This window comes from Myxine glutinosa, chromosome 4 (assembly GCF_964187855.1).
Source record: "Myxine glutinosa chromosome 4, kmMyxGlut1.1, whole genome shotgun sequence".
In the NCBI taxonomy this organism is placed as follows: Eukaryota; Metazoa; Chordata; class Myxini; order Myxiniformes; family Myxinidae; genus Myxine; species Myxine glutinosa.
The window spans coordinates 11258988-11280920 of record NC_136264.1 but is presented as its reverse complement, the minus strand read 5'-3'; the positions used below and the strand labels follow the sequence as shown (position 1 = coordinate 11280920).

Genomic DNA, 21933 nt, shown 5'->3' with positions numbered 1-21933 from the left:
ATTCCAAATTTCCAATTTTTCCCTCCTGAGAGTTTCCTTCTGTATCCATCTTGTCCACCTCAGGCATCCTCTCCTGCCCCCCCCATTCCTCCTCACACCCATTGTTTGTCCGCCTCCCTCTGTCTTGGCCTTTGGCTCTGCTGTCAGTGTTTTCCCCCCTGTCTCTGCTGCTCATTTTGTCCTGTTGCTTCTTGGTCCGTTCAATGTACTCGTACTAACTCTTCCACAAGCCTCAACTATGTATACAGCCTTGTAAAAGTATCTATAATGCTTTGTAAGCATTCCACAGACATACACTTACTTATCCAATAATCTTTCCCCACACCTTCCTCTCCAAACACTGACCTTCACGTGATGAAGAAGTTCTCACTCTAAATCATGCCATGTTACATTATTTTGCTTTTATCAAATTGATAAGGTATTTTCATCAAAAACAAGAAGAAAAATACATAAAATGTCATAGCACCTGCCGTGGTTTTAGTAAGTTTGTTGTACAGAGTTAAAGGCTGTCAGTCGGCCATCTTTGTTCAGATGACAAAATAAAATCTTCTGCATATGTATACTTTCATGTATTGTCTTTGTGCCAGGTTTGAACAAAATCGGTCCATGCATGTCCGAGAAATGGATGTGGACACGTTTAAAGTAACACAATGGCCACCAGTTGGTCATTTTGGATCTGGCCTCGAAAAAAAATGACGTGCGTATGTAACCCATCATTCATTATCTGTGTGCTAAATTTGAAGATCGGTAAATGTATATCCGAGAAATGGTTGAGGACGTGCTCAATCTCGGTTTTTTTTTTTTACAACTAAAATGGCTGCCAGTCTACCAGTCGGCCATCATTGATCAATCACAAAAGAAAGTGAGGTGCATATTGTTACGGATTCGGCACTTCCGTGGTTGTGGTTTTCATTCACTTGAAACATTTCTGGTTATGTATTATTATTCTTATTGGGGTTTGAAGGAAACGGCGATTATTGTTGTTAAAAGGTAAGGTTATTGTTGTTAAAAGTCAAAAAGGGTTAATATATTAAATGAAACAGGAAACCGGATCGAGAACCGGAAGGCGACGAGAGAGGAGAGGAGGAAGAAGGCGTGACGAGGAAAAGTGGAAGAAGATGCGTGTCTTGAAGCTCCGTAGCGAGCGTGATTGAACGAAAGCCGCGAGTAACCTTTGAGTCTCCTTGAAAGGAATTTCCTGTGATAGGTGTTATCGCTGGAGTATTGAGAAACCTGCGTAGTCAGGTATAGGCGCTGAGGTTCTGGAGAAACCTCGCCTAGGCACTTCGACTCAAGTAAGAGCCATCGGCCATTTTGCACCGCGCGCTGCGTTCACCGAAAAAGGTTTTGCTATGCGTCAGCTTTTCTCACCCTCCGGTCGTCTGCCGGGGATGTGTGTGCGCGAAAGTGGTGTTTGAAGAATACGTTGCGGTTCGCGGATTGAACTGCGAACGTGCACATCTGGATCGCGCCTTTGGGATTTCCCTTTCCGCCGCCAGTTTGATGTTGGTTTGGACCACGTGACTGGCCACGCTTTGCCTATGCCTCATTGTTAGCCTCATCGCCTCTTCGCCAGGATCCCCTTTGAGTTATAGAGACATTGAGGAGGGTTCTTTTCCAGTCACTGGGAGGGCGCAGTGAGTTATCTTATTTTAGCGGATGGTACTATCTTAAGGGTGTAGTACTGGTGAAAAATTGAGAAAACTACATAGGTACCTTTGAGAGGCCTTTACACAAAAACAAAGTCAAGTTAATATCTAATTTTCAGTTTTTCTTGAAAGATATAATCTTGGCTTTAACTCAGACCAGTTTCAACGCTTCTTTGTCATATTACATGCATATAATTTGCATAAATTAGACCGTCAATAAAAAACAAGGAAAAACAAAGAACACATTTCTACTTCTATCTTCTATGTCACCTATCATTCTTTTCACGCAAAACTTGGTACATGTATTATACATGTGTTACTCTACTACCTGATGAGAGGATTTTGTGAAATTATGTCAAATGTTCACTAATTAGCTAATTATGCCAATTACCAGATAAAACTTGGTTGTCCTTCAATAAATCCACAATGGCTACTCCTATAAACAAAAGCCTTCATCATTTTAAAGGAAGTGATATTCTGAATATCCTGTCCAAATTTCAGCCCAAAAGAATGATGCATTTCCCAAGTTATAACAAATTTCATGCAAAATATTATATTGAATTGAATTGAAATTTGAATTTTTCAATAATTAGGGGTACTTCTATGACCTCTAATAGCATGATTCTTGTTTATAAGACTATAAGGAAACTGTTCAGCTAAGAAAAAAAAAACAAAAAAAAAATCACCTGTTCACCAGTACTACACCCTTTAGATATATTGAGTGCACTTTGATTGCTATTGGTTGTACCTTTATTATTGTGTGTGATTTTTAATACAACATCTGTTCGTTTATAATCCTTGGTGTGGTTTCACTATTGATTACTGACACAGAGTAACATATTTTTCTGCCGTGGCTCCTCTCGGGGTTCGGAGGTATACCGAGACCAGGAGGTCGGGGAGGAACACGTAACAGAAATTGGGGGCTCGTCCAATTGACTCATGGGCTCGAAATTGGGTCTTCGTCCGGGATTTAAAAAATTCCCTAATAACATTCGTTCGGGATTGACCCAGATTGAAATTGGGGGCTCGTACTGTGGAGAAATTGGGGGCTCGGCTTTGCTGATTAAATTCCCTAAATCTCATACTGTGGATTAAATTCCCTAAATTTCGTCTGGGAAAGAATTCCCTAACATTCCCAGAATTCCCAAATTTGGAAATTTTTCCAACATTCCCAAATTTTTCAAAAATTAGAAAATTTTTGTGTGAAGGTTAACAGGTGTTAACGGATAGTCACCATGGTGTTTGACGCAGGAAAGTTTGCGGCGTCCCCTAGTGAGGCACAGTTCCAAGCATTAAAAAAAATCGGACCTCTTGTTATTGGCCAGACATTTTAGCTTGGAGGTCCGAGCGAATATGAGGAAAGCAGAGATTGGTGATAGAATCTCTGGTGGGACAAGGAACATGGGAAGAGGGAGCCTTGGATTGGTACCGGAGGAACAAGAAAATGTGGAGCTCCGGAAAATGGAGATGCAATTGCAGAGCCAGGAAAGGTTAAAAGCAGAGGAAAGGAGAGCTGCAAGAGAATTCTAGGAAAGAAAAGCAGAGGAAAGGAGAGTTGAACGAGAACTCCAGGAAAGGTTAGAACAGGAAAGAACAGAGGAAAGGAGAGCTGCAAGGGAACTCGAAGCAGAGGAGAGAAAAGCCGAAAGGGAGTTAAGGGAACGTGAAATGGCGCTTCAGCAGGAAATTAAACTCAAGGAGCTGGATTTAATGAAAGAACGGGGAGAGGTACCATCCATGCCGACTGGTTCGACACCTAGTCAGAACACCTGGGATGTTGGCAGACATGTGAGGCTGGTTCCATCCTTCAATGAAAAGGAGGTAGCCAATTTATTTTCACACTTTGAGAAAGTGGCTCAACTGCTAAAATGGCCTGAGGAGTCCTGGACCATGTTAGTGCAAAGTGTTCTGGTGGGTAAAGCTCAAGATATTTATTCGGCTTTACCAATTGACCAATGTGCAGATTATGAGATAGTGAAGAAAACCATACTCAAAGCCTATGAATTGGTCCCTGAAGCTTACCGGCAAAAATTCCGGAATGCCAGGAAGAGGGAGAGTGAGACCCATGTGGAGTTTGCCAGAATGAAAGAAACCATGTTTGATCGGTGGTGTGATTCAAAAGGGGTTGGGAAAGACTTCGAACTATTGCGACAATTGATCCTGGTGGAGGAGTTCCAACAGTGTGTCCACGAGGACATTAAAGTACATCTGGAGGAAAGGAAAGTACCAAAGTTGTATGAGGCAGCAACCATGGCAGATGACTATGCCTTAACACACAGGATGGGGTTCCACAAACCTAACTTCTCGCCTAGACTTAAACAGGGGAGCTATGGTACAACCGGCACGGAGAACGAAAATTCATGGGGGCGGCCTCGAGATGACGATGAGGACCACTCTGATACCATGACTTCTAGAAATCAGAAGACAACAGTTCCAAGGCAGACTTATCCTCCGGGGGGCTCGAGACAAACAACTAGTTTCTCCTCCTACTTGCGCTTTTTGCAATAAACCTGGACACTTGATGTCCCGATGCTATGCTATGGAAAGGCAAAATCAGGAGCGGAGTCAGACTAGTACAACTCCGAATGCAATGGCAAATGTGAGAAATCGCCCTCAAAAGGGTTACCAACCATTTATTTCAGAGGGGTTTGTGTCATTGGATGGAGACTCGACTAACCGGAAACCGGTTAGGGTATTGAGGGACACAGGAGCACATCAATCTTTGGTGCTTGAAGGCATTTTGTCATTGTCAGAGAAGACGGCAACTGGTGTTAGTGTTCGTTTACAGGGGGTTGGTGGCTGTGTTAAAGCTCCACTTCATGTCATCCATTTAGAGTCGGATTTGGTGTCAGGACCGGTCACCGTAGGTTTACAAGCCACTCTTCCTGTAGAGGGAGTATCTTTTGTTATCGGGAATGATTTGGCCGGTGGTCAAGTTTCTGGTAACCCGATGGTTGTTAAAAAGCCCAGTAAGGAAAATAACACCACACCAGTCAGGGATGGCGGCAAATTTGGCAAGTTATTTGTAGGTGGACTGAACTTCAAAACAAAGGAAGAAGTTCTGACCTGTCTTCAGCAAATATGGACCGCTTTTGGAAGTGCGGCTGGTAAAAGACAGGGAAACGCAAAAGTCAAGAGTCAAGCTTAACTCCGAAGCGTTCAGTTCAATTGCGGACTTGATACACGTGGGGAAAGAAAAGGGAAAAGGGAGGAAGCTGAAGCGCTTACCTGAGTGATCCCGCCGGCAGTCTTCAACCTGCAGAAAATAACTCAAACAAAAACCGGGTTTAGAAATGTACAGGGGAAATAACAAAAGGGTTTATTAAAATGGATGCCGGGACAAAGAAAAGCGCAACAATAAACTAAATTTCCTATATGGAGCACTCCCGCACACAGAATCAAACACAGACAAAAGGGATGGAAGAACTGGAAAATAAATTGTGTGTGGGTGTGCTTAGCTCTGATCACTGGTGGTCTCGTCAGGGTCCGCGAATGGGACCGGCGAAGCGCGCGCGTTGGCGGGAACCCGGCCTCGTTGCGCCCATTCGCGCTGCAGTGCTCGTACACTCGTCCACACAAGGAGAGGTCCTGGGCCGCGGCTCCTCCCGCAGCCTCTGCATGTCTCCAATGGCGTCTCTGAACACGGTCGGTCCAAGCACAATCGCGCGAGGGAGAAGAAGCATGAGGTCGTCGAGGGCAACAAAACAAGAGCAAGAGAGAAAATGTCGGTCTCAGAGTTCTTTTAATGTCAGGTCATGACGCCATCGGCACTTCTCCACCAATGCCCACAGGCCACCACCACCTCGTCCAGCTCTCCACCAGTCAGCACGCTGCTTCTTGCTCACCCTTCTTTCACCAATCGATGAGTGCCTTCTTGCTCCACCCTGGCCAATCAGCGAGTCCCTTCTTACGCCGGCCTTCCTGTTGGTCCACCCCCGCCCAATCACTGTCCTTCTGTGCGTGGCTCTTGTCCTGCCCGAGCGATGTGTTCCTGCCAGGCGGGATTGTCAGCTCCAGTGCCCGATGCCTGGCTTCCAGGTGGTTTTATTGTTATTATGGTTTAATTAATGGGCATTTCCTCACTGGTGTCTATAGTGCGGTGCCAAAAGAGATAAAGGATAAATTACTGAGGTTTGACGAACAGGGGAATTAACATAATCCCTATACTAGTTAACATGCCCCATTCCTTGGAATGGAGACGAAGATACAACTTACTCCGACATTTGGCTAAACAAAACGTATTACATGGTGATGGTTCTTACCCGATATCCAGAGCATGTTCATTTATACAAATCGACCTGACTCTACATATCACTGCCTACCCCACAGACATAACAATATGTATACCGTCATGTATTGTCTTTGTGCCAAGTATGAACAAAATTGGTCCATACATCTCGAGATATGGTTGCGGACGCATGCACGGACGGACAGAGGGTTGGATGAGACCAAATCCATAAGCCCCCGTTTCAGACTAAGTCCAACGGAGGCTAATAAAACGACCCATGTTTCACCATCAGCCATGAACTCTTGACCCTTTCCCCCACACATGTGACGATCAACAATCCCCACGTAAATGTAGGAATGGGAGATGGGGGGAGGGAAAAAAACCAAAAAAAAAAACCACCTTTAGAGGCCATTTCCCCCCGCAAAGCGGGGGTTGGCCTTTTTCGGGCACCGTGGTTGTTGTTGTTTTTGTTGGTCCCCTTTTTGAAGCAATGTTTTACGGCCGGATGCCCTTCCTGCCGCCAACCCTTTTTGTCGCCTTTTACGACAAACAGGGATTACCAGTGAACTGGTACTCAATTAGCCGACCTCGGAAGGATGACAGGCTGAGTCAACCCAGATGGGGGGAGGGAGATGCAAGAAAACTGCTGATGTGTGAACTGCACAAACTTATGATGAATAAATGGGGCCAAGGAAACCTCTCGTAACAATGTTGTCGAAAAGGTAGGCCGCAAGGTTCTGTGGTGGTATGTCTTGTGTTGACTCGTGGTTAAGAGCTCCCTTATGTTCAAATATCAAAGGTGGTGCAACTGGTACATGTACTTTTGGCAGCTTCAGTGTAAGAATCTTCGGGCTGAAGCATCACACAACTGAAAACGTTAGTTTCTTCCTCCATGGTACAGACTACAACAACAACAACAGGCATTTCAGACCATTTTCCCTGCAAGAGTGGAGGTTAGCCATGCGATCCCCATGACAATCCTCTCCATTTTGCCCTATTTTCTGCATCTCCCCTTGTTAACCCCCTTGCCCGCATTTCTTCTTCGACCATCTTTAGCCAAGTCTTTCTCGGTCTTCCCCCGCCTCTACTTCCTTCTACATTCATTTCCATCACTCTTCTCAACCAGTCACCTTCATCCTTCCTCAACACATGACCAAACCATCTCAACCTGTTCCTCTTCACAGCATCCATCACAGGCTCTATTCCCATCATCTTTCGCAATTCATCATTTGTCTTACTCTCTCTCAATGATACTCCACACATCCACCGAACCATTCGCATTTCCACCCTTTCCAGCCTTCGTTGCTGCTCTACGTTTATTACCCATGTCTCGCTCCCATAAATCATAACACTTCTCACACATGCTTCTCACACATGATCGAAGAAGAAATGTGGACAAGGGGGTTAACAAGGGGAGATGCAGAAAATAGGGCAAAATGGAGAGGATTGTCATGGGGACCGCAAGGCTAACCCCCGCTCTTGCAGGGAAAATGGCCTTAGAATGCCTGTTGTTGTTGTTGTTATATATATATACTGTATATATATATATATATATATATATATATATATATATATATATATATATATATATATATATATATATATATATATATATATACATACATACATACATACATATATATATATATATATATATATATATATATATATATATATATATATATATATATATATATATTGTTACGGACACGACTTAGATGTTGCTTGACCGAGCGGAATGGCCGCCGTGTTCGCACAAGTTACCCGATTACACTCGAACGTTGGCCGAATCGCGCTATGCTAAATCAATGAAGGAAAGGACACAACGGCTGGGTTAAATGACACGACACCAGGGGTACAGTTCTCAAGACCTCCAGAGGAGGATATAATATTGGGTATGCAGAACGTTTAGATTACACGGACAAGAGGTACAGCACAGAAAGGTGGGCACTTAGACACGGTCTTATCTTAGCCCCGACAGACCACAGACAAACGGGACAAGACTGACTCACACAGGGATTGATGGCAAGGAAGGGCAGGTAGTCGATGGCTCAAGGTGCACCTTGGCTCAGGGGCAGAATCGACTCGGTCCGGTCCAGAGATGCGGGAGGTATCTCTCAGCGCTAGGAGGTGGCGTCCTTTCTTCTTCGTAGCTGAGGCGCATCTGACGTCACCTCCGTCTTCCTGCGCATGTCCAGCGGGGAGTGACACGCCCTCGGCTCGTTAGCTCCGCCCCAGATGGAATCGGTCCACCGCTTCTTATTGGGTGCGGGGGGTTACCGGGCTCCGCCCTTGACGAGGAGCTGACAGTGAGCCCCTGCGTGGTAACCCCGTCGGAGCACATGGTCAATGCCGGCCAACCAAGCCGGAGTGAGGACGCGCACTCCCCGCGCCGCTGTTGTTGTTGTTGGTGTTGTTGTTTCATGAGGAAGAGATGCGGGGAGGTATTGGGAGGTCCTAAACTTACTACTGGTGCCATACAATCACATTCTGGTGCAACGAAGAGTCAGAATTAATGGAAACGAGTCCTTAACTGACATAGACTAAGAATAACTAGCAAGATGTCCTATAGTTGTCTACGTGAGATGCGGTGAACCTGGGCACGACATTTAATGGGGGAAAAAGGGGAAGGTCGGGGCTACAGAGTGTTGTTTACAGACAATGGGACTAGGGAATGGGGGATTGGGGATAGTTGGGGAGTATTGGGGAAATAGGGGAATATTTACAAGCGGATATGGATGGAGGCCAAATCCCATATCCGCAACATTGCACCCTTCTCTACCTCGGGGCGTCCCGACCCGATAAATTTTTACCTACGTTAGTGTGGCACTCAGATGTAGTTCCCTCTACTATTAACTACTACTATAACCTCTACTATCCCTCTACTATGGACTGAGACGATCAGCGGAAGGGTACGCAATCCCATTTGGATATTGAACACCACGTCGCATATTTGAACCAAGATGATACCTGGACCCTGCCAAGGTGATGTGAGCTTGGGGTACCGAAACTTTCTCATCTGGGGTTTAAGGAACCAACCCTGTCCCTTGGAATATACTCACTATCCTGCGCCCATGCGTCGTGCCTGCGCTCCAAAATGACGAGGATGTACTTATTCCCTTGACACGTGTGAGGCAACAGACCCAACATTCCCATTGCCAGCCACTCACAGGGGACCACACCCGATACAGTTTTAGAGGGGAGTCTTCTCCTCCGTGCTGGTTTCTTTTTGGCAGTGTACGCGTCACACGCTCGGTAACAATTTTGTATGTCTCTGCCATTTTTGAAATGTGATAAATATCATGTGGAAAAGGTTTGCCGTTTCCAATGCTATGGATGTTTATGTCATTCTTCTTTTTTTTCATTCCATTTCAGAATATGCCGGTGACATTTCAATGGACAACGCAGTGAAGCAAGTACCATGTGATTTTAAAACCATGCAGCCTGAAAAGGTGCCAACTAAATTTGAAGATGACAAGTTTGAAAGCGCAGCGGAAATCGAGCACAAAGATGCAAGAACAGTACAAGTGAGCGGACCCGAGATGCAAGTTGAGTTGCCAAAGAGTACAGCAGACTGCTCAGGGTGTTTGGTTTCCAAGGATTTTACTGGGGGTGAATTGGAGGGAAGGAAACAAGAGGAAATGGGAATCGTAAATGAATATGAGTTAAAAATGAGGATGGAAAACATAAAGGAAGAAAAAACTTGTGCAATTAAAAACAATGGCAAGGAGAATGCGGAGGTGATGAAGTCTTTAATGTCATTTGAGGAAGGGGAGGATTTAGTGAAAAGTTCTCCTGTAATAGACATCAAAATTGCTGATAATGTCAAGCCAAATTTAAATGAGATTAGTTTTGAAAAGTCTGGTCGGGTGAAAATGAAGGAGGCATCCAATAAATATTGTTCTATAAGAGTAAAGCAAAATATAGGTGGTGAGGAGGATAAAGTGGATGAAACAGAGGAGTTGCAACTGGTTGAAAAAGTTTTAGATGAATTGGTAGAGGAGATGGATGGAATAACCGAGGAAACTGTTGAAGTGTGTGAAGATGAGCAGTTCAGGGGCAGTTCGGAGGACGAAAAGTGGATTGGAGGTGTGGATTGGAGTATGGAAAAGCAGGTGGAAGAAGAAGGGGTCCACATGGATGAAGATGAAGAAGATGAGGAGGACGAGGAAGAAGACTCAGAAACTGAGGATCTGGCTCAGCTGCGGCAGGAGTTGTACTATGTGAGAGAGGCTGTGCAACTCGCAGATGAACGGTTTCAGCAGTTGCAAGGTGTGGAAGTGTGTGTTGTGCTATAATTACAAAGTAAATATCTCGATGATATTTTGAGCATACTATTGAATATGGGAGCCTTAAAAAGTTTGTCGTCTTATTCTGACACAGGTCAGCTGGAGGAGGAGCAGTTACGGAGTGCACAGCAAGCTGAGGAATACATGAAGCAGGTTCAGACTCTCCAAGGTACAAGCCTCACTTGCTTGCATGATTTTGTAGAGTTTGGTAATATTTGCTTCCAGCTTGATTTTCATTGGGAAATGCTCCTGCCTTGTAATAATTTAGTTAAGAATATTTTTTATGGCGTAGCTCGTAGGGCAAGGCCGTCTGGAACAGCGTTTGTCTGTCCGTCCGGTGTTTTGCGGGGGGTTATTTATTTATTTGTATACAAAGTCAAGGTTTGTGTAAGAGATAGCACATAAAACACAAAAACAGAAACACACATAAAACATGTAATACAGGGAGCAGGAGACAAGAGGGGGAGAGACAGGGAAGCGCAACAACAGCAGATAATAAGGACATCGTGAGATCCTGAAGAGAGAGAGAGAGAGAGAGCTGGGGCGGGGTACACCGGATAAGCACGATGGACCCTACATGGGATTTCAGGAAAGAAAACGGAATTTGAAGGAGGTGGATTTGGGGTGGATTAATAGGGGTAGAGAAGATCAAGGTTTTGGATGGGGGAAGATAAGAGATGGTGGTGAACAGCTGTTTTAAAGACCTGGAGGGAGGAGTGGGATTGAAGGGAGTGAGGGAGTTTGTTCCAGAGGTGGGGAAAAAGGGGAATGAAGGAGTGATGGTGAGCAGAGAGTCTTGATTTTGGCAGTTTAACCATAAGAGGGTTGCTGGCAGATCTTGTGCGACCTGTAGGAGTATTTGGGGGACAGATCAGGGGGTTAAGCCTGAAGAGGAGTCGGTAGAAGACAGAAAGACCACCAACCTGCCTGCGGTGAGTGAGTGAAAGGCCCTCGGAGTTAGCTTCATCGCGGGAGATTCCACTGATTTTGAAAGCTTTGGTTTCAACAGCGTGAAGCTGAGCTAGGTGTGAGGCAGGAGCACCGGCCCAGAGGGGAGAGCAGTATTCCATTGAGCTGCAGATGAAAGCCTTGTATGTAGTGAGGAGCTGCCAAGAAAGGAGTTCGCACGATGGAGGATGCCCAGACAGCTTGATTTTCATTGGGAAACGCTACTGCCTTGTAATAATTTCATTAAGAATATTTTTACAGCATAGCTCGGAGGTTAATTGCGTCTGCACAGCATTTGTCTGTCCATCCGGTTTATGTATGTATTTCCCTCCCAAACGTCGACCAATCAGAGCTGAAGATCTGGTCACATGACAGGGGGACAGCAGATCCTCCACTCAGCAGACCCAAGCCCGGCTACGCCGTTGTGCAACTATCGGTTTTGTTTTGTGTACAATGTGCAGGCTTGTGCAGGAGGTGGAACATGCAACAAATCAGGGTATAACAGCACAAAACTAGAACAGCACTCAGTCGAGCGCATACCTTCGCCAGGTGAACAGTTTGCGTTTTGTTTCCCACTGATAGGTTGGACCTGGATTCTGACCATAACCAAGATTTAATCAGCTTGTTCTTGTGTCTTATCCAACTCATCCACCAATAGTGGGGCAACTGAGCATAACAATTGTGCATTTTGTGAGGAAAGCACCAAATTTGGCACACTAGTAGACTATCCTATTATTAACAGATTTGGATATTGGGCCATCTCAAATTCAGCCCCTGATGGCTGTGGCAGCCATTTCCCAAAATGACACCTTCAGCTTGTTCCGACGAATTGCATCATCAATTGGCTTGGTCCTTTCCACCAGGCATTCTCTGGTGAAAGCCTGGAACTGCTCTTGGCCAATCTTCTTCACATTCCTGACAGTCTCAACTGCAGCAGGACCTGCAATTTCCTTTGTGTCAAGGACAACCAGATCCATGCTCTCTTCCTCAAAGGGGTTGCCAAGCTCTTCTATGACGCTGACAAGGGCGCGGACATCCTTGGCGAAAGAGGTCTGCACACTTGGTGTCTGGTCATGATGACGTGTGTCCTCTCGCCTCCCCCAGTGTTGATGGCCATCTTGGAACTCTTCTATGGCCCTGGCAACTTCTGGCCCGGCAATCATCCAATGCCGCAGGGCACTTGGGTTGTCAGTGAGGCCGACTGCTCCACCATCTCCTTTGATGCAGGCGTTATTCTATTCATGCGCCTGGTCGATTGGGATCGAAGAGAACACCTTCTTCGTCTTCTGTACAGTGAAGTTGCCAGCCCTGAATTCTCTGGCTACATCTGGGTGCTTCATTGGGAGTGCAACCATGTCCCTCAGGTGAACAGGGAACCACCTGGCATAGTGTGTGTGGTCTAAGGCATGGAACCATGGGACCAGTTCCGTCAGGGCATCAAGGTACATCGTGAATGAAGCCTGCCGCAGAGAACGCACGTAGACCAGTACCAACATCTCTAGTTCCAGCACAGTTGCCCAGTACTGAAAGTTGGGAATGTCTTCTCCTCTCTGGTGACACCAGTCTTCGAACTCAGGCAGGTCCTCTGCATCATCAGCATATGTCATACAGTGTCGTTCATACGCATGGTGTTGCAGGATGTGCAGTGCCGCTGCAGTGATTTGATGAGCTCTTCTTGTGCGGGTGACGTGGGCAGCTCGCAGGAAGGAGTCGGCCGTCCCTGGCATTGCAATCTCAGCTTGCAAATCTGCAAAATCTGCAAATCTTGCAAAAATCAAATCTCTGAATCTGAGATGGCCCAATATCCAGATCTTTTCATAATACAGACTTGGCATTTAATATGGAATATTTTTTTTTTCTTGACTTGGGTTTACTTTCTGAACTCAGTATATCAATCTGGTGAGTTTCTTTTACCCTTCGGTGATGTCTTTGTTGGAAGAACCATGTCACTGATTGTCTTTCGCAGCAAGAAGTCAATAACAGGATTATATCACAGGTGGCGTGACAAAATGTAAGGACAGGTACATTTGACGATTGGCTTCACAATCGGGTATATAAGGGTTGTTGCATTCTGTATTAGTGGAAAACAACTGCTGCACGTCTACAAAAGTTATTGCCGCTTCCTCTGGAGATGGTCCGTCAACTTGACAATGCTGTTTGTCATGGAGTGGTGGCTTTACGAAATTCTGGCATGAAACACCGTGCTATTGCTTGGCAGTATGGCATCACTCAAGGTCAGGTGTCAAAGATCCTGAAACGAAATGCTCAGAGGGGTGTCCCTACTCCAATACCGAGGCCAGGACGTCCACGCAGAACCACAAGAGATGATCGCCAGCTGCACCGGTTAGTCTGCAATGGCCGTACCAAGTCAGCTAATCGGCTTAGGGCTGAGTGGCAGCAACTGACAAATGTGCCTGTATCCAGAAAGCTAGTCAACCAACGACTGGTTCAAGCAGGCTATCGTGCCAGGCGTCCCCTGAGAAAGCCACGCCTGACCAGACAACACAGCCAGCGCCGATTGCAGTGGGCCAGAGAGCACCGTCAATGGCAGCCAGGACACTGGAATCACGTGACCTTCAGTGACGAGTCTAGATTTCTGGTCTATCGTCAAGATGGCCGCGTCCGAGTGCGCAGACAAATGCATGAAGCCCACAACAAAGATTGTATAGTGCCAAAAGTCCAAGCTGGAGGTGGTGGGGTGACCGTTTGGGCTGCTTTTCATGCATGGGGCAAAACTGACCTGGTTGTTCTGAATGGAAACCTGAACCAGTTCAAGTACAGAGTCATTCTGGAAGAAACATTGCTTCCATTTGGTCGTGCAGCCTTTCGAGGAAACTTTGTCTTCCAAGATGACAATGCACGGCCTCATGGTGCTCGCATGATCCAACACTTTCTTGCTGACCGTGGTGTGGAGCATATGGAGTGGCCTGCCATGAATCCGAAAGAGAACTTGTGGGCAGAATTAACGCGTCAAATCGACAACTTGGACCAGCAGCCGACCTCTGTGCGTGAATTGTAGCAGGCTATTGTCACTGCATGGCAAGCGATTCCTGTCCAAACCTTGGCAAATCTCGTGAACAGCATGCCTTGACGTGTACGTGCTCTCCTGAATGATCGTGGGGGGTACACGAAGTACTGAACTGTAATTTTACTGTCCGTAATCCCAGTCATAATTTAGCTTTTGTTTTTGTTGAAATTTTTTTTGGCTAATGTGCAAAATAAAGAGATACTTCTGGAAAACGCACAGAAGTTTAACACAGTACTGTCCGTGAATTGAGTTCGATATCAGTTTACATCACTTTCAAGGATCAATTTATTTGCTTCGAAAAGTCAAATGTGGTTTTTGTTTCTTTTAAAGGTCACATTAACAAAATCTAGAATAATTTCAACATAATTCCAATGAACTTTTGGTTCTAAGTCATCTTGAAAAGTAAGTTCACCCCCACACAAAAAAATATTCCATATTAAATGCCAAGTCTGTATGATAGTCTACTAGTGTGCCAAATTTGGTGCTTTCCTCACAAAATGCACAATTGTTATGCTATATTTAGCTTAGCTGCCGGACTACAAGTTTCGTAATAAGTCGTCCACAACTTTTTGAAATATCATGCCATGTATCGTTTTTGGCCCAATCACAAAATGGTGAAGAATCACTTGGTGAAGAATCCGGATTCAAATCTTTACCAAAACCTAATCAATTCTTCCTTGTCGCAAATCCAACCAGTCCACCAAGTTTCGCCTGAATCCATCCATAACTTCTTGAGATATCCTGTTCACAAACAGACAGATAAACAGACAGGGGTGAAAACATTCGGAACTAGAACGCCACTCAGTAGAGCGCATACTCCCGCCGTGGGTTTCGTTGGAATAATACGTTTTGTTTAACATTCCCTCTGGGAGCTTGGAGCCGCGTGTGGACGGTGGACAAGACGACGGACAGATACCACATTTCCCCACACGAGGTTTTGGACAACTGCTGGGCTCTTGGAAGCTGAAGGCCGCATTTGGACTTGACGGTAGAGAATCGAAAGGAGGCCGTCTAATCTGCTCGCCTCACGCTTGTTGTGTCTTCGACGCGCGGTGTTCGACACCGCCATTTTGGACCACTTCCCGCATGAGTGGCTACCCCAGTTTCAACAGCCGCCAAGCTCCTGAAAGTACTCTTTGGGACGCCAAGCTAAGTGCCGGCTGAAGGGGTTTATTTTCATTTTATCTTTCCCTTGACACCCCCCCCCCTCCACCCCCCAGAATTTCCATGTTTTAAACGTTTCCCAGTGTGTACCCTGGATAAGAATAGGTACACCGTATTCCTGCGTGTCGTAAAAGACGACTAAGAGGGTTGGCGTCAGGAAGGGCATCCGGCCAGAAAAACATTGCCTCAAAAAGAGAACCATGACAATTACAACTACATATGGGCAGGGTACAGCCCGAAGTGGAGATCGGTTTCTGAGGTTTGGGACATGGAATGTAGGGACAATGGCAGGGAGATCAGGAGAAGTGGTGGAAGTATTGGTCAGAAGAAGAGTAGACATATGTTGTGTGCAAGAGACGAGATGGAAGGGAAGTGGTGTGAGAATGGTGAAGGGTAGGCAGGGACAGAAATACAGGTTTGTGTGGCAAGGGTGCCTGGAGGGCGTGAATGGTGTTGGTGTCCTGTTTTCTGAGGAGTTTGTAGACAGTGTGGTGAGTGTGACTAGAGTGAGTGATAGGTTGATGATGGTGAAAATGATGATTGGAAAGCTCTTGGTGAACGTCATCTCGGGATATGCTCCGCAGGTTGGTCGAAGCGATGAGGAAAAGGACAAGTTCTGGTGTGCGTTAGAGAAGCTGATGGAAAACGTGAAAGACGAGGAAGTTGTTGTGGTAGGAGGAGACCTAAATGGACATGTGGGAAGGAGTATTGATGGTTTTGAGGGAGTTCATGGGGGTTACGGATATGGTGTGAGAAATGGAGAAGGTGAAAGGATTTTGGAGTTTGCTGATGGAGCTGATTTGTTGATTTGTAAGACTCAGTTCCAGAAAGAGGATAATAAGCTTGTTACATGCACGTCAGGTGGGTCGACGACAACCGTTGACTACCTGATGGTGCGTAGGCGAGATAGGGGGCACCTCCGGGACACAAAGGTGATCCCGGGGGAGGAGGCTGTTTCACAGCACCACTTGGTTGTCTGCGACGTAAGGGTGAAAGGTGCGAGGAGAGCTCGGCGGGTGAAGTACCAACCGAGAATGAAGGTGTGGAGGTTGAAAGAGGTGACAGTAAGGGAGGCATTAAAAGAGAGGCTGAGTAGGGTCGAGGATGATGTGGTTGAGCTTGAAAGTGGTTGGATGTCAATGAAAGCTTGTCTGTTGGGAGCCGTTGGTGAGGTATGTGGATGGACAAAAGGACCACCGAGGCACTCGGAAACATGGTGGTGGGATGATGAAGTTGGAAAGAGGATTGACGTGAAGAGGAAGAAGTTCAAGGAGTGGCAGAAGGCGAAGGGTACGGGAGCAGAAACAGCAGAGCATGAAAGTTATAAGGCAGCCAGGAAGGCTGCAAAGAAAGAGGTAGCAAAGGCGCAGGAGGCATGTAGGAAAATGTTCGGAGAACGCTTGGATTCGGAAGAGGGTCAGAGAGCGGTATTCAGGATTGCAAAGCAGATAGCGAAAGAGAGGTGTGATGTGATGGGGGTGAGTTGCTTGAAGGATGAAGTGGGACAAATGGTTGTCGACCCAGATGGAATTAAAGGAAGATGGAAAAGATATATGGAAATGCTGTTGAATACAGAGAATGAATGGGATGGCAACATAGAGAGTAACCCAGTTTTAGGACCGGCAGAGAAGATAACTGAGAAGGAAGTTGAGGAAGCGATTAAAGCAAATGAAGGGTAGAAAAGCGGGAGGGCCGACGGGAGTTGTGGGAGATATGTTGAAGGCAGCACGAAGTTGGGGTGTGAAGAGAATGACAGAGATCTGTAATCTGGTGGTGAAAGAAGGCTGCATTCCAGTGGATTGGGAACTGAGTACCCTCGTCCCTCTATACAAGGGGAAAGGTGACCCTCTGGAGTGTGGCTCGTACCGAGCGATAAAGTTATTGGAGCATGGAATGAAGGTATTGGAAAGGGTGTTGGAGAGGAGGATAAGGAAGAAAGTGAAGATCGACGAAATGCAGTTTGGATTCATGCCAGGAAGAGGAACGACAGACGCGCTTTTCATTGTGAGGCAGTTGCAGGAGAAGTACATGGAGAAGAGGAAGAGGTTGTTTCTTGGGTTGTTGATCTGGAGAAAGCATTCGATAGGGTACCACGCAAAGTATTGACATGGGCATTGAGGAAGTTAGGAGTGGAGGAATGGTTGATCAGAGTAGTGATGGCAATGTACAAAAGAGCGCGCACAGCTGTAAGGACGAAGGACGGGAACAGTGGTGAGTTTGAGGTGAAGGTGGGAGTGCATCAGGGGTCGGTACTAAGTCCACTACTATTTGTAGCTGTGATGGAGGTGCTGGCTCAGAACGTAAAGGAGGGTTTACCGTGGGAGTTGTTGTATGCAGATGATCTGGTGTTGATTGCGGAAAGTATGGATGGACTGAAGGAAAAGATGAACACGTGGAAGGAATGTATGGAGACAAAAGGTGTGAAGGTGAATATCGGAAAGACGAAGGTGATGGCAAGTGGTAAAGCATGTGGTGAGGTGGAAAGAACTGGGAAGTGGCCCTGTGCTGTGTGTAGGAAGGGTGTCGGAGTGAACTCCATTCAATGTACAATGTGCGCTGAGTGGGTTCATCAAAAATGTAGTGGTCAGAGAGGGTCATTAACCAGTGTGGCAGCTACATTCAAGTGTAAGGTGTGCACAGAGGGAGCTGCAGATGGAGGAGATGTTGAGTTGGATCTTGGAGACGGCGTGAAGCTGGAAGGTGTGAAAACATTTTGCTACCTCGGAGACATGCTGAATGGAGAAGGTGGATCAGACTCGGCAACGGTTGCTCGAGTGAGATGTGCATGGAAGAAGTTTCGGGAACTGAGTGGCGTGCTGATGATGAGGGGAGTGTCGTTGAAGCTGAAGGGAAAGGTGTATGCTGCATGTGTGAGAAGTGTTATGATTTATGGGAGCGAGACATGGGTAATGAACGTAGAGCAGCAACGAAGGTTGGAAAGGGTGGAAATGCGAATGGTTCGACGGATGTGCGGAGTATCGTTGAGAGAGAGGAAGACAAATGATGAATTGCGAAAGATGATGGGAATAGAGCCTGTGATTGATGCTGTGAAGAGGAACAGGTTGAGATGGTTTGGTCATGTGTTGAGGAAGGATAAAAGTGACTGGTTGAGAAGAGTGATGGAAATGAATGTATAAGGAAGTCGAGGACGGGGAAGACCGAGAAAGACTTGGCTAAAGATGGTGGAAGAAGAAATGCGGGCAAGGGGGTTAACAAGGAGAGATGCAGAAAATAGGGCAAAATGGAGAAGATTGTCATGGGGACCGCAAGGCTAACCCCCGCTCTAGCAAGGAAAATGGCCTTTAAAATGCATGTTGTTGTTGTTGTTGTTTAACATTCCCTCTCCCCAAAACAATAAATTAAAAAGAAAGTAAGCCCTGACTGTCAGAGAATTTATTTTGATATATCTCGGTTTCGGAGGAGAAAAACATCATTTAAGAATAAGAATAAAAGCTTTAATGCAGTAAAACAGAAAAAAATCTTTCCCAAAAAAATTTCCAAAAAAATTTCCTGGATCCGGAATAATATCCTGAGCTTCACCAAAAACTAATCAATTCTTCCTTATCCCAAGGGCAATCATCCCACCAACTTTCATCCAAATCCGTTCAGAACTTTTCCAGATATATTGTTCACAAACACACACACAGACGGACACGATCGAATGCATTACTCCCTGGCGGGAGTAATAAATTTAGTATATGTATCAACATACTTTTCCGTGATTACAAAGACAAAAGTAGACATAAACAAATCGACATAGTATGTGGGATTTGATAGGATCATGAACCCCTATGCTCAAATGGAAATGCTAAACAGATCATTTTTTCTTCTCTGATCTCCATCACAGATGAGTTGTCCGGTCTAACTGAAGAACTCCTGCAAGTGCGTGACGAAGGCGAGGCAGAGATTGCAGCAGCCCGTGATGAGCTGGCTGAAGTGGAGGAAGGAGCAGCTCACCTACGTCTGGTTGTGGCAGCATTGCAGGAAGAGCAGCAGGCTGAGATAGCTGAGTTGCAGGTACGTCTAAGTGACCCCCTCTTCCTGTAGCTGTGGTTTGGTAGGAAAGCAGGCCTTGTTTACATGATAAGTCAGATGTTAAGTTGTCCGAAGTGGATGTAAATAATTCACAATAATATCTTTCTCACCTAGCCTCACATTCTTCCTCTTTGCCATGAGCCCTGCAGGAGGAGCTATGCTGGGTACGAGCAGAGTTGACGATGTTGAGAGGGGCTGATGGGAAGTGGAATGCAACCAGGGATGGTAAAAATACTTTGTAACATTACTCTGGATAAACTATGTTTGTGCTTCCTGAGGAACCAGCCAGCTTAAACATAAATATGCTTTCCTTCACTGCACCTCTTATTTTTATTTATCGTATCAGAACAACAGTTATCTTTGGATTAAAATGTTTGGTATCTTATAACTCACAAGAAATCATACGATATAGACCTGCCATATCTTGCCAACCTAGAAGATTAAGCTTCTTAATTAATTAATTAATGAATTAATTCTAATTAATTAATTCTAAAATTAATTAATTAATTAAGATCAAAGGTTTTCACATCAACCTGTTATCCCCACTCTTTAAAAATAATGGGGATATTGAAATTTGCTCAGCCTGTGTCTGTCTGTCTGTCCGTCCGTCACGCTATCTCCTCCAAAACGTTTCGGGCAGAAATTCACATAACTTGGTTGTTATGATCACCACATGACATGAAGGTGCAATAATAGTATCATATTTGGCTCCGCCTCCTGTAGTGGGGTCAAAAGGTCAAATACCGATAAACACAATTACATGCACATTTTAAACATTTTAAAATAAAACTTTGTATATGCAATCAAGATTGGGGGGCGCATGAAATATGTAACAATTATTTGGGTTTGACCCTCAGTTCACGCTCCAGGGGGTGGGGACTTAGGGTCACAGGGATCAAAACAGAAGATATTTTCCATTCAAAATTCGATATTTGGATATTTTTGGTGGAACTTTTTGCCATATTTCAACTTTGCTTAAGGTGGGAAGTGTAGGGATTTGTGACGGCGTGCCATCGACTTCTCTTTAGTTTTAAGTTTTACCAATCCATTAGAAGTTTTATGTCCTTTGATATAACAATAATAACTACAAAGAGCAATCATAGATGGCAGACCCTTGCCAGGACTAGTTTTGTGTGGTGTGTCGACGGTGCATTGACGACGTAGGTTTATGTTCATCCCTGACTTCCTGTGTTAGAGTTGCGACCCGTCCAGGATTGCATCCCCAGCCAGAGAAACTGCTTCGGCAGCACCGATGCTCCGTATAGAGCATGGTTCATGATCTTGTATGGTGAACCTGTCATTTGTGGATTATGCCTCCCAAAGCCATCAAATATTTTGTCTTGATGGACAAAAAAGGATTCATTTTTAAACATTGTGCCGGCCAGATGAGAAGCGGTCTCGGGGAGAAATTGGGGAGCTACAAAATCGCAACACAACAACCAGTGAGGGTGATGCCAACCTGGAGCAGCAGTTAAACGGCTTTCAGGAACAACTGACCAGGTGATTATCAGGGTAGGTGCATGATGTAAATGTGGTGCTTTCTATTCTGTCCGGTTGTAATTTACATCAACACAGAAGTCCCATGGGAAATACTTAGGCTACATATATTTTACAAAACATCCCTTGTGTGTTATGTTTCCAACCAGCCTGGAGTTGCAGAACAAGGTTATGTCAAAGGAGAAGGATTTTCTTTGGTCGGAGACACAGACCCTGACCAACTGTGCTCACGAGTTGTTGGCCGAAGAAGAAAGTTTAGCACTACCCAATGGGCACCTCGACTTGCAGCTAAACGAGGCGCGACGCCATGCAGATGACACATGGAATGATGTGAGACTGAGAAACCCACAATGTGTGATGTGTATTTCTAATGTGCAAAGAGGTTAAAGGTTATCCAACACATTTTGTGATTTGATATTTACCGACTGAACCATACTGCTGATGTTTGAGATTTTGAGGAACTATTCTTTTTGTTTAACGATTTTGAGTAACCATCTATTTGTGAAGACTCTAACTCAATAATAACTTATAGTCAGACCTTTTCCTCATCTGCCTGCTAAACCATCTATTTGTGAAGACTCTAACTCAATAATAACTTATAGTCAGACCTTTTCCTCATCTGCCTGCTAAACCATCTATTTGTGAAGACTCTAACTCAATAATAACTTATAGTCAGACCTTTTCCTCACCTGGTTGTTAAACCATCTATTTGTGAAGACTCTAACTCAATAATAACTTATAGTCAGACCTTTTCCTCATCTGCCTGCTAAACCATCTATTTGTGAAGACTCTAACTCAATAATAACTTATAGTCAGACCTTTTCCTCCACTGACTGCTAAACCATCTATTTGTGAAGACTCTAACTCAATAATAACTTATAGTCAGACCTTTTCCCCACCTGCCTGCTAAACCATCTATTTGTGAAGACTCTAACTCAATAATAACTTATAGTCAGACCTTTTCCTCAGCTGCCTGCTAAACCATCTATTTGTGAAGATTCCAACTCAATAATAACTTATCGTCAGACCTTTTCCTCCACTGCCTGCTAAACCATCTATTTGTGAAGACTCTAACTCAATAATAACTTATAGTCG

At 45.2% G+C, this 21933-nt stretch overlaps 1 protein-coding gene and 1 long non-coding RNA gene across 2 annotated transcripts in view; one reads left to right on the top strand and one right to left on the bottom strand.

The window, feature by feature from the left end:
• LOC137424421 (uncharacterized) overlaps positions 1-21933 on the top strand; it is a 44757-nt gene that overhangs the window by 1701 nt on the left and 21123 nt on the right. The window contains exons 2-7 of the mRNA XM_068111858.2: positions 9253-10149; positions 10261-10335; positions 19154-19323; positions 19491-19566; positions 20727-20841; positions 20988-21168. Of these exons, the coding sequence (XP_067967959.2) occupies positions 9253-10149; positions 10261-10335; positions 19154-19323; positions 19491-19566; positions 20727-20841; positions 20988-21168 (1514 nt within the window). The remainder of the gene's footprint in view (positions 1-9252; positions 10150-10260; positions 10336-19153; positions 19324-19490; positions 19567-20726; positions 20842-20987; positions 21169-21933) is intronic.
• The window catches only part of LOC137424423 (uncharacterized), a 28026-nt gene continuing 25330 nt past the window's right edge, over positions 19238-21933 (bottom strand). The window contains exons 2-3 of the long non-coding RNA XR_010983925.2: positions 19452-19536; positions 19238-19353 (exon numbers count right to left, since the gene is read on the bottom strand). This is a non-coding gene — a long non-coding RNA (uncharacterized LOC137424423). The remainder of the gene's footprint in view (positions 19354-19451; positions 19537-21933) is intronic.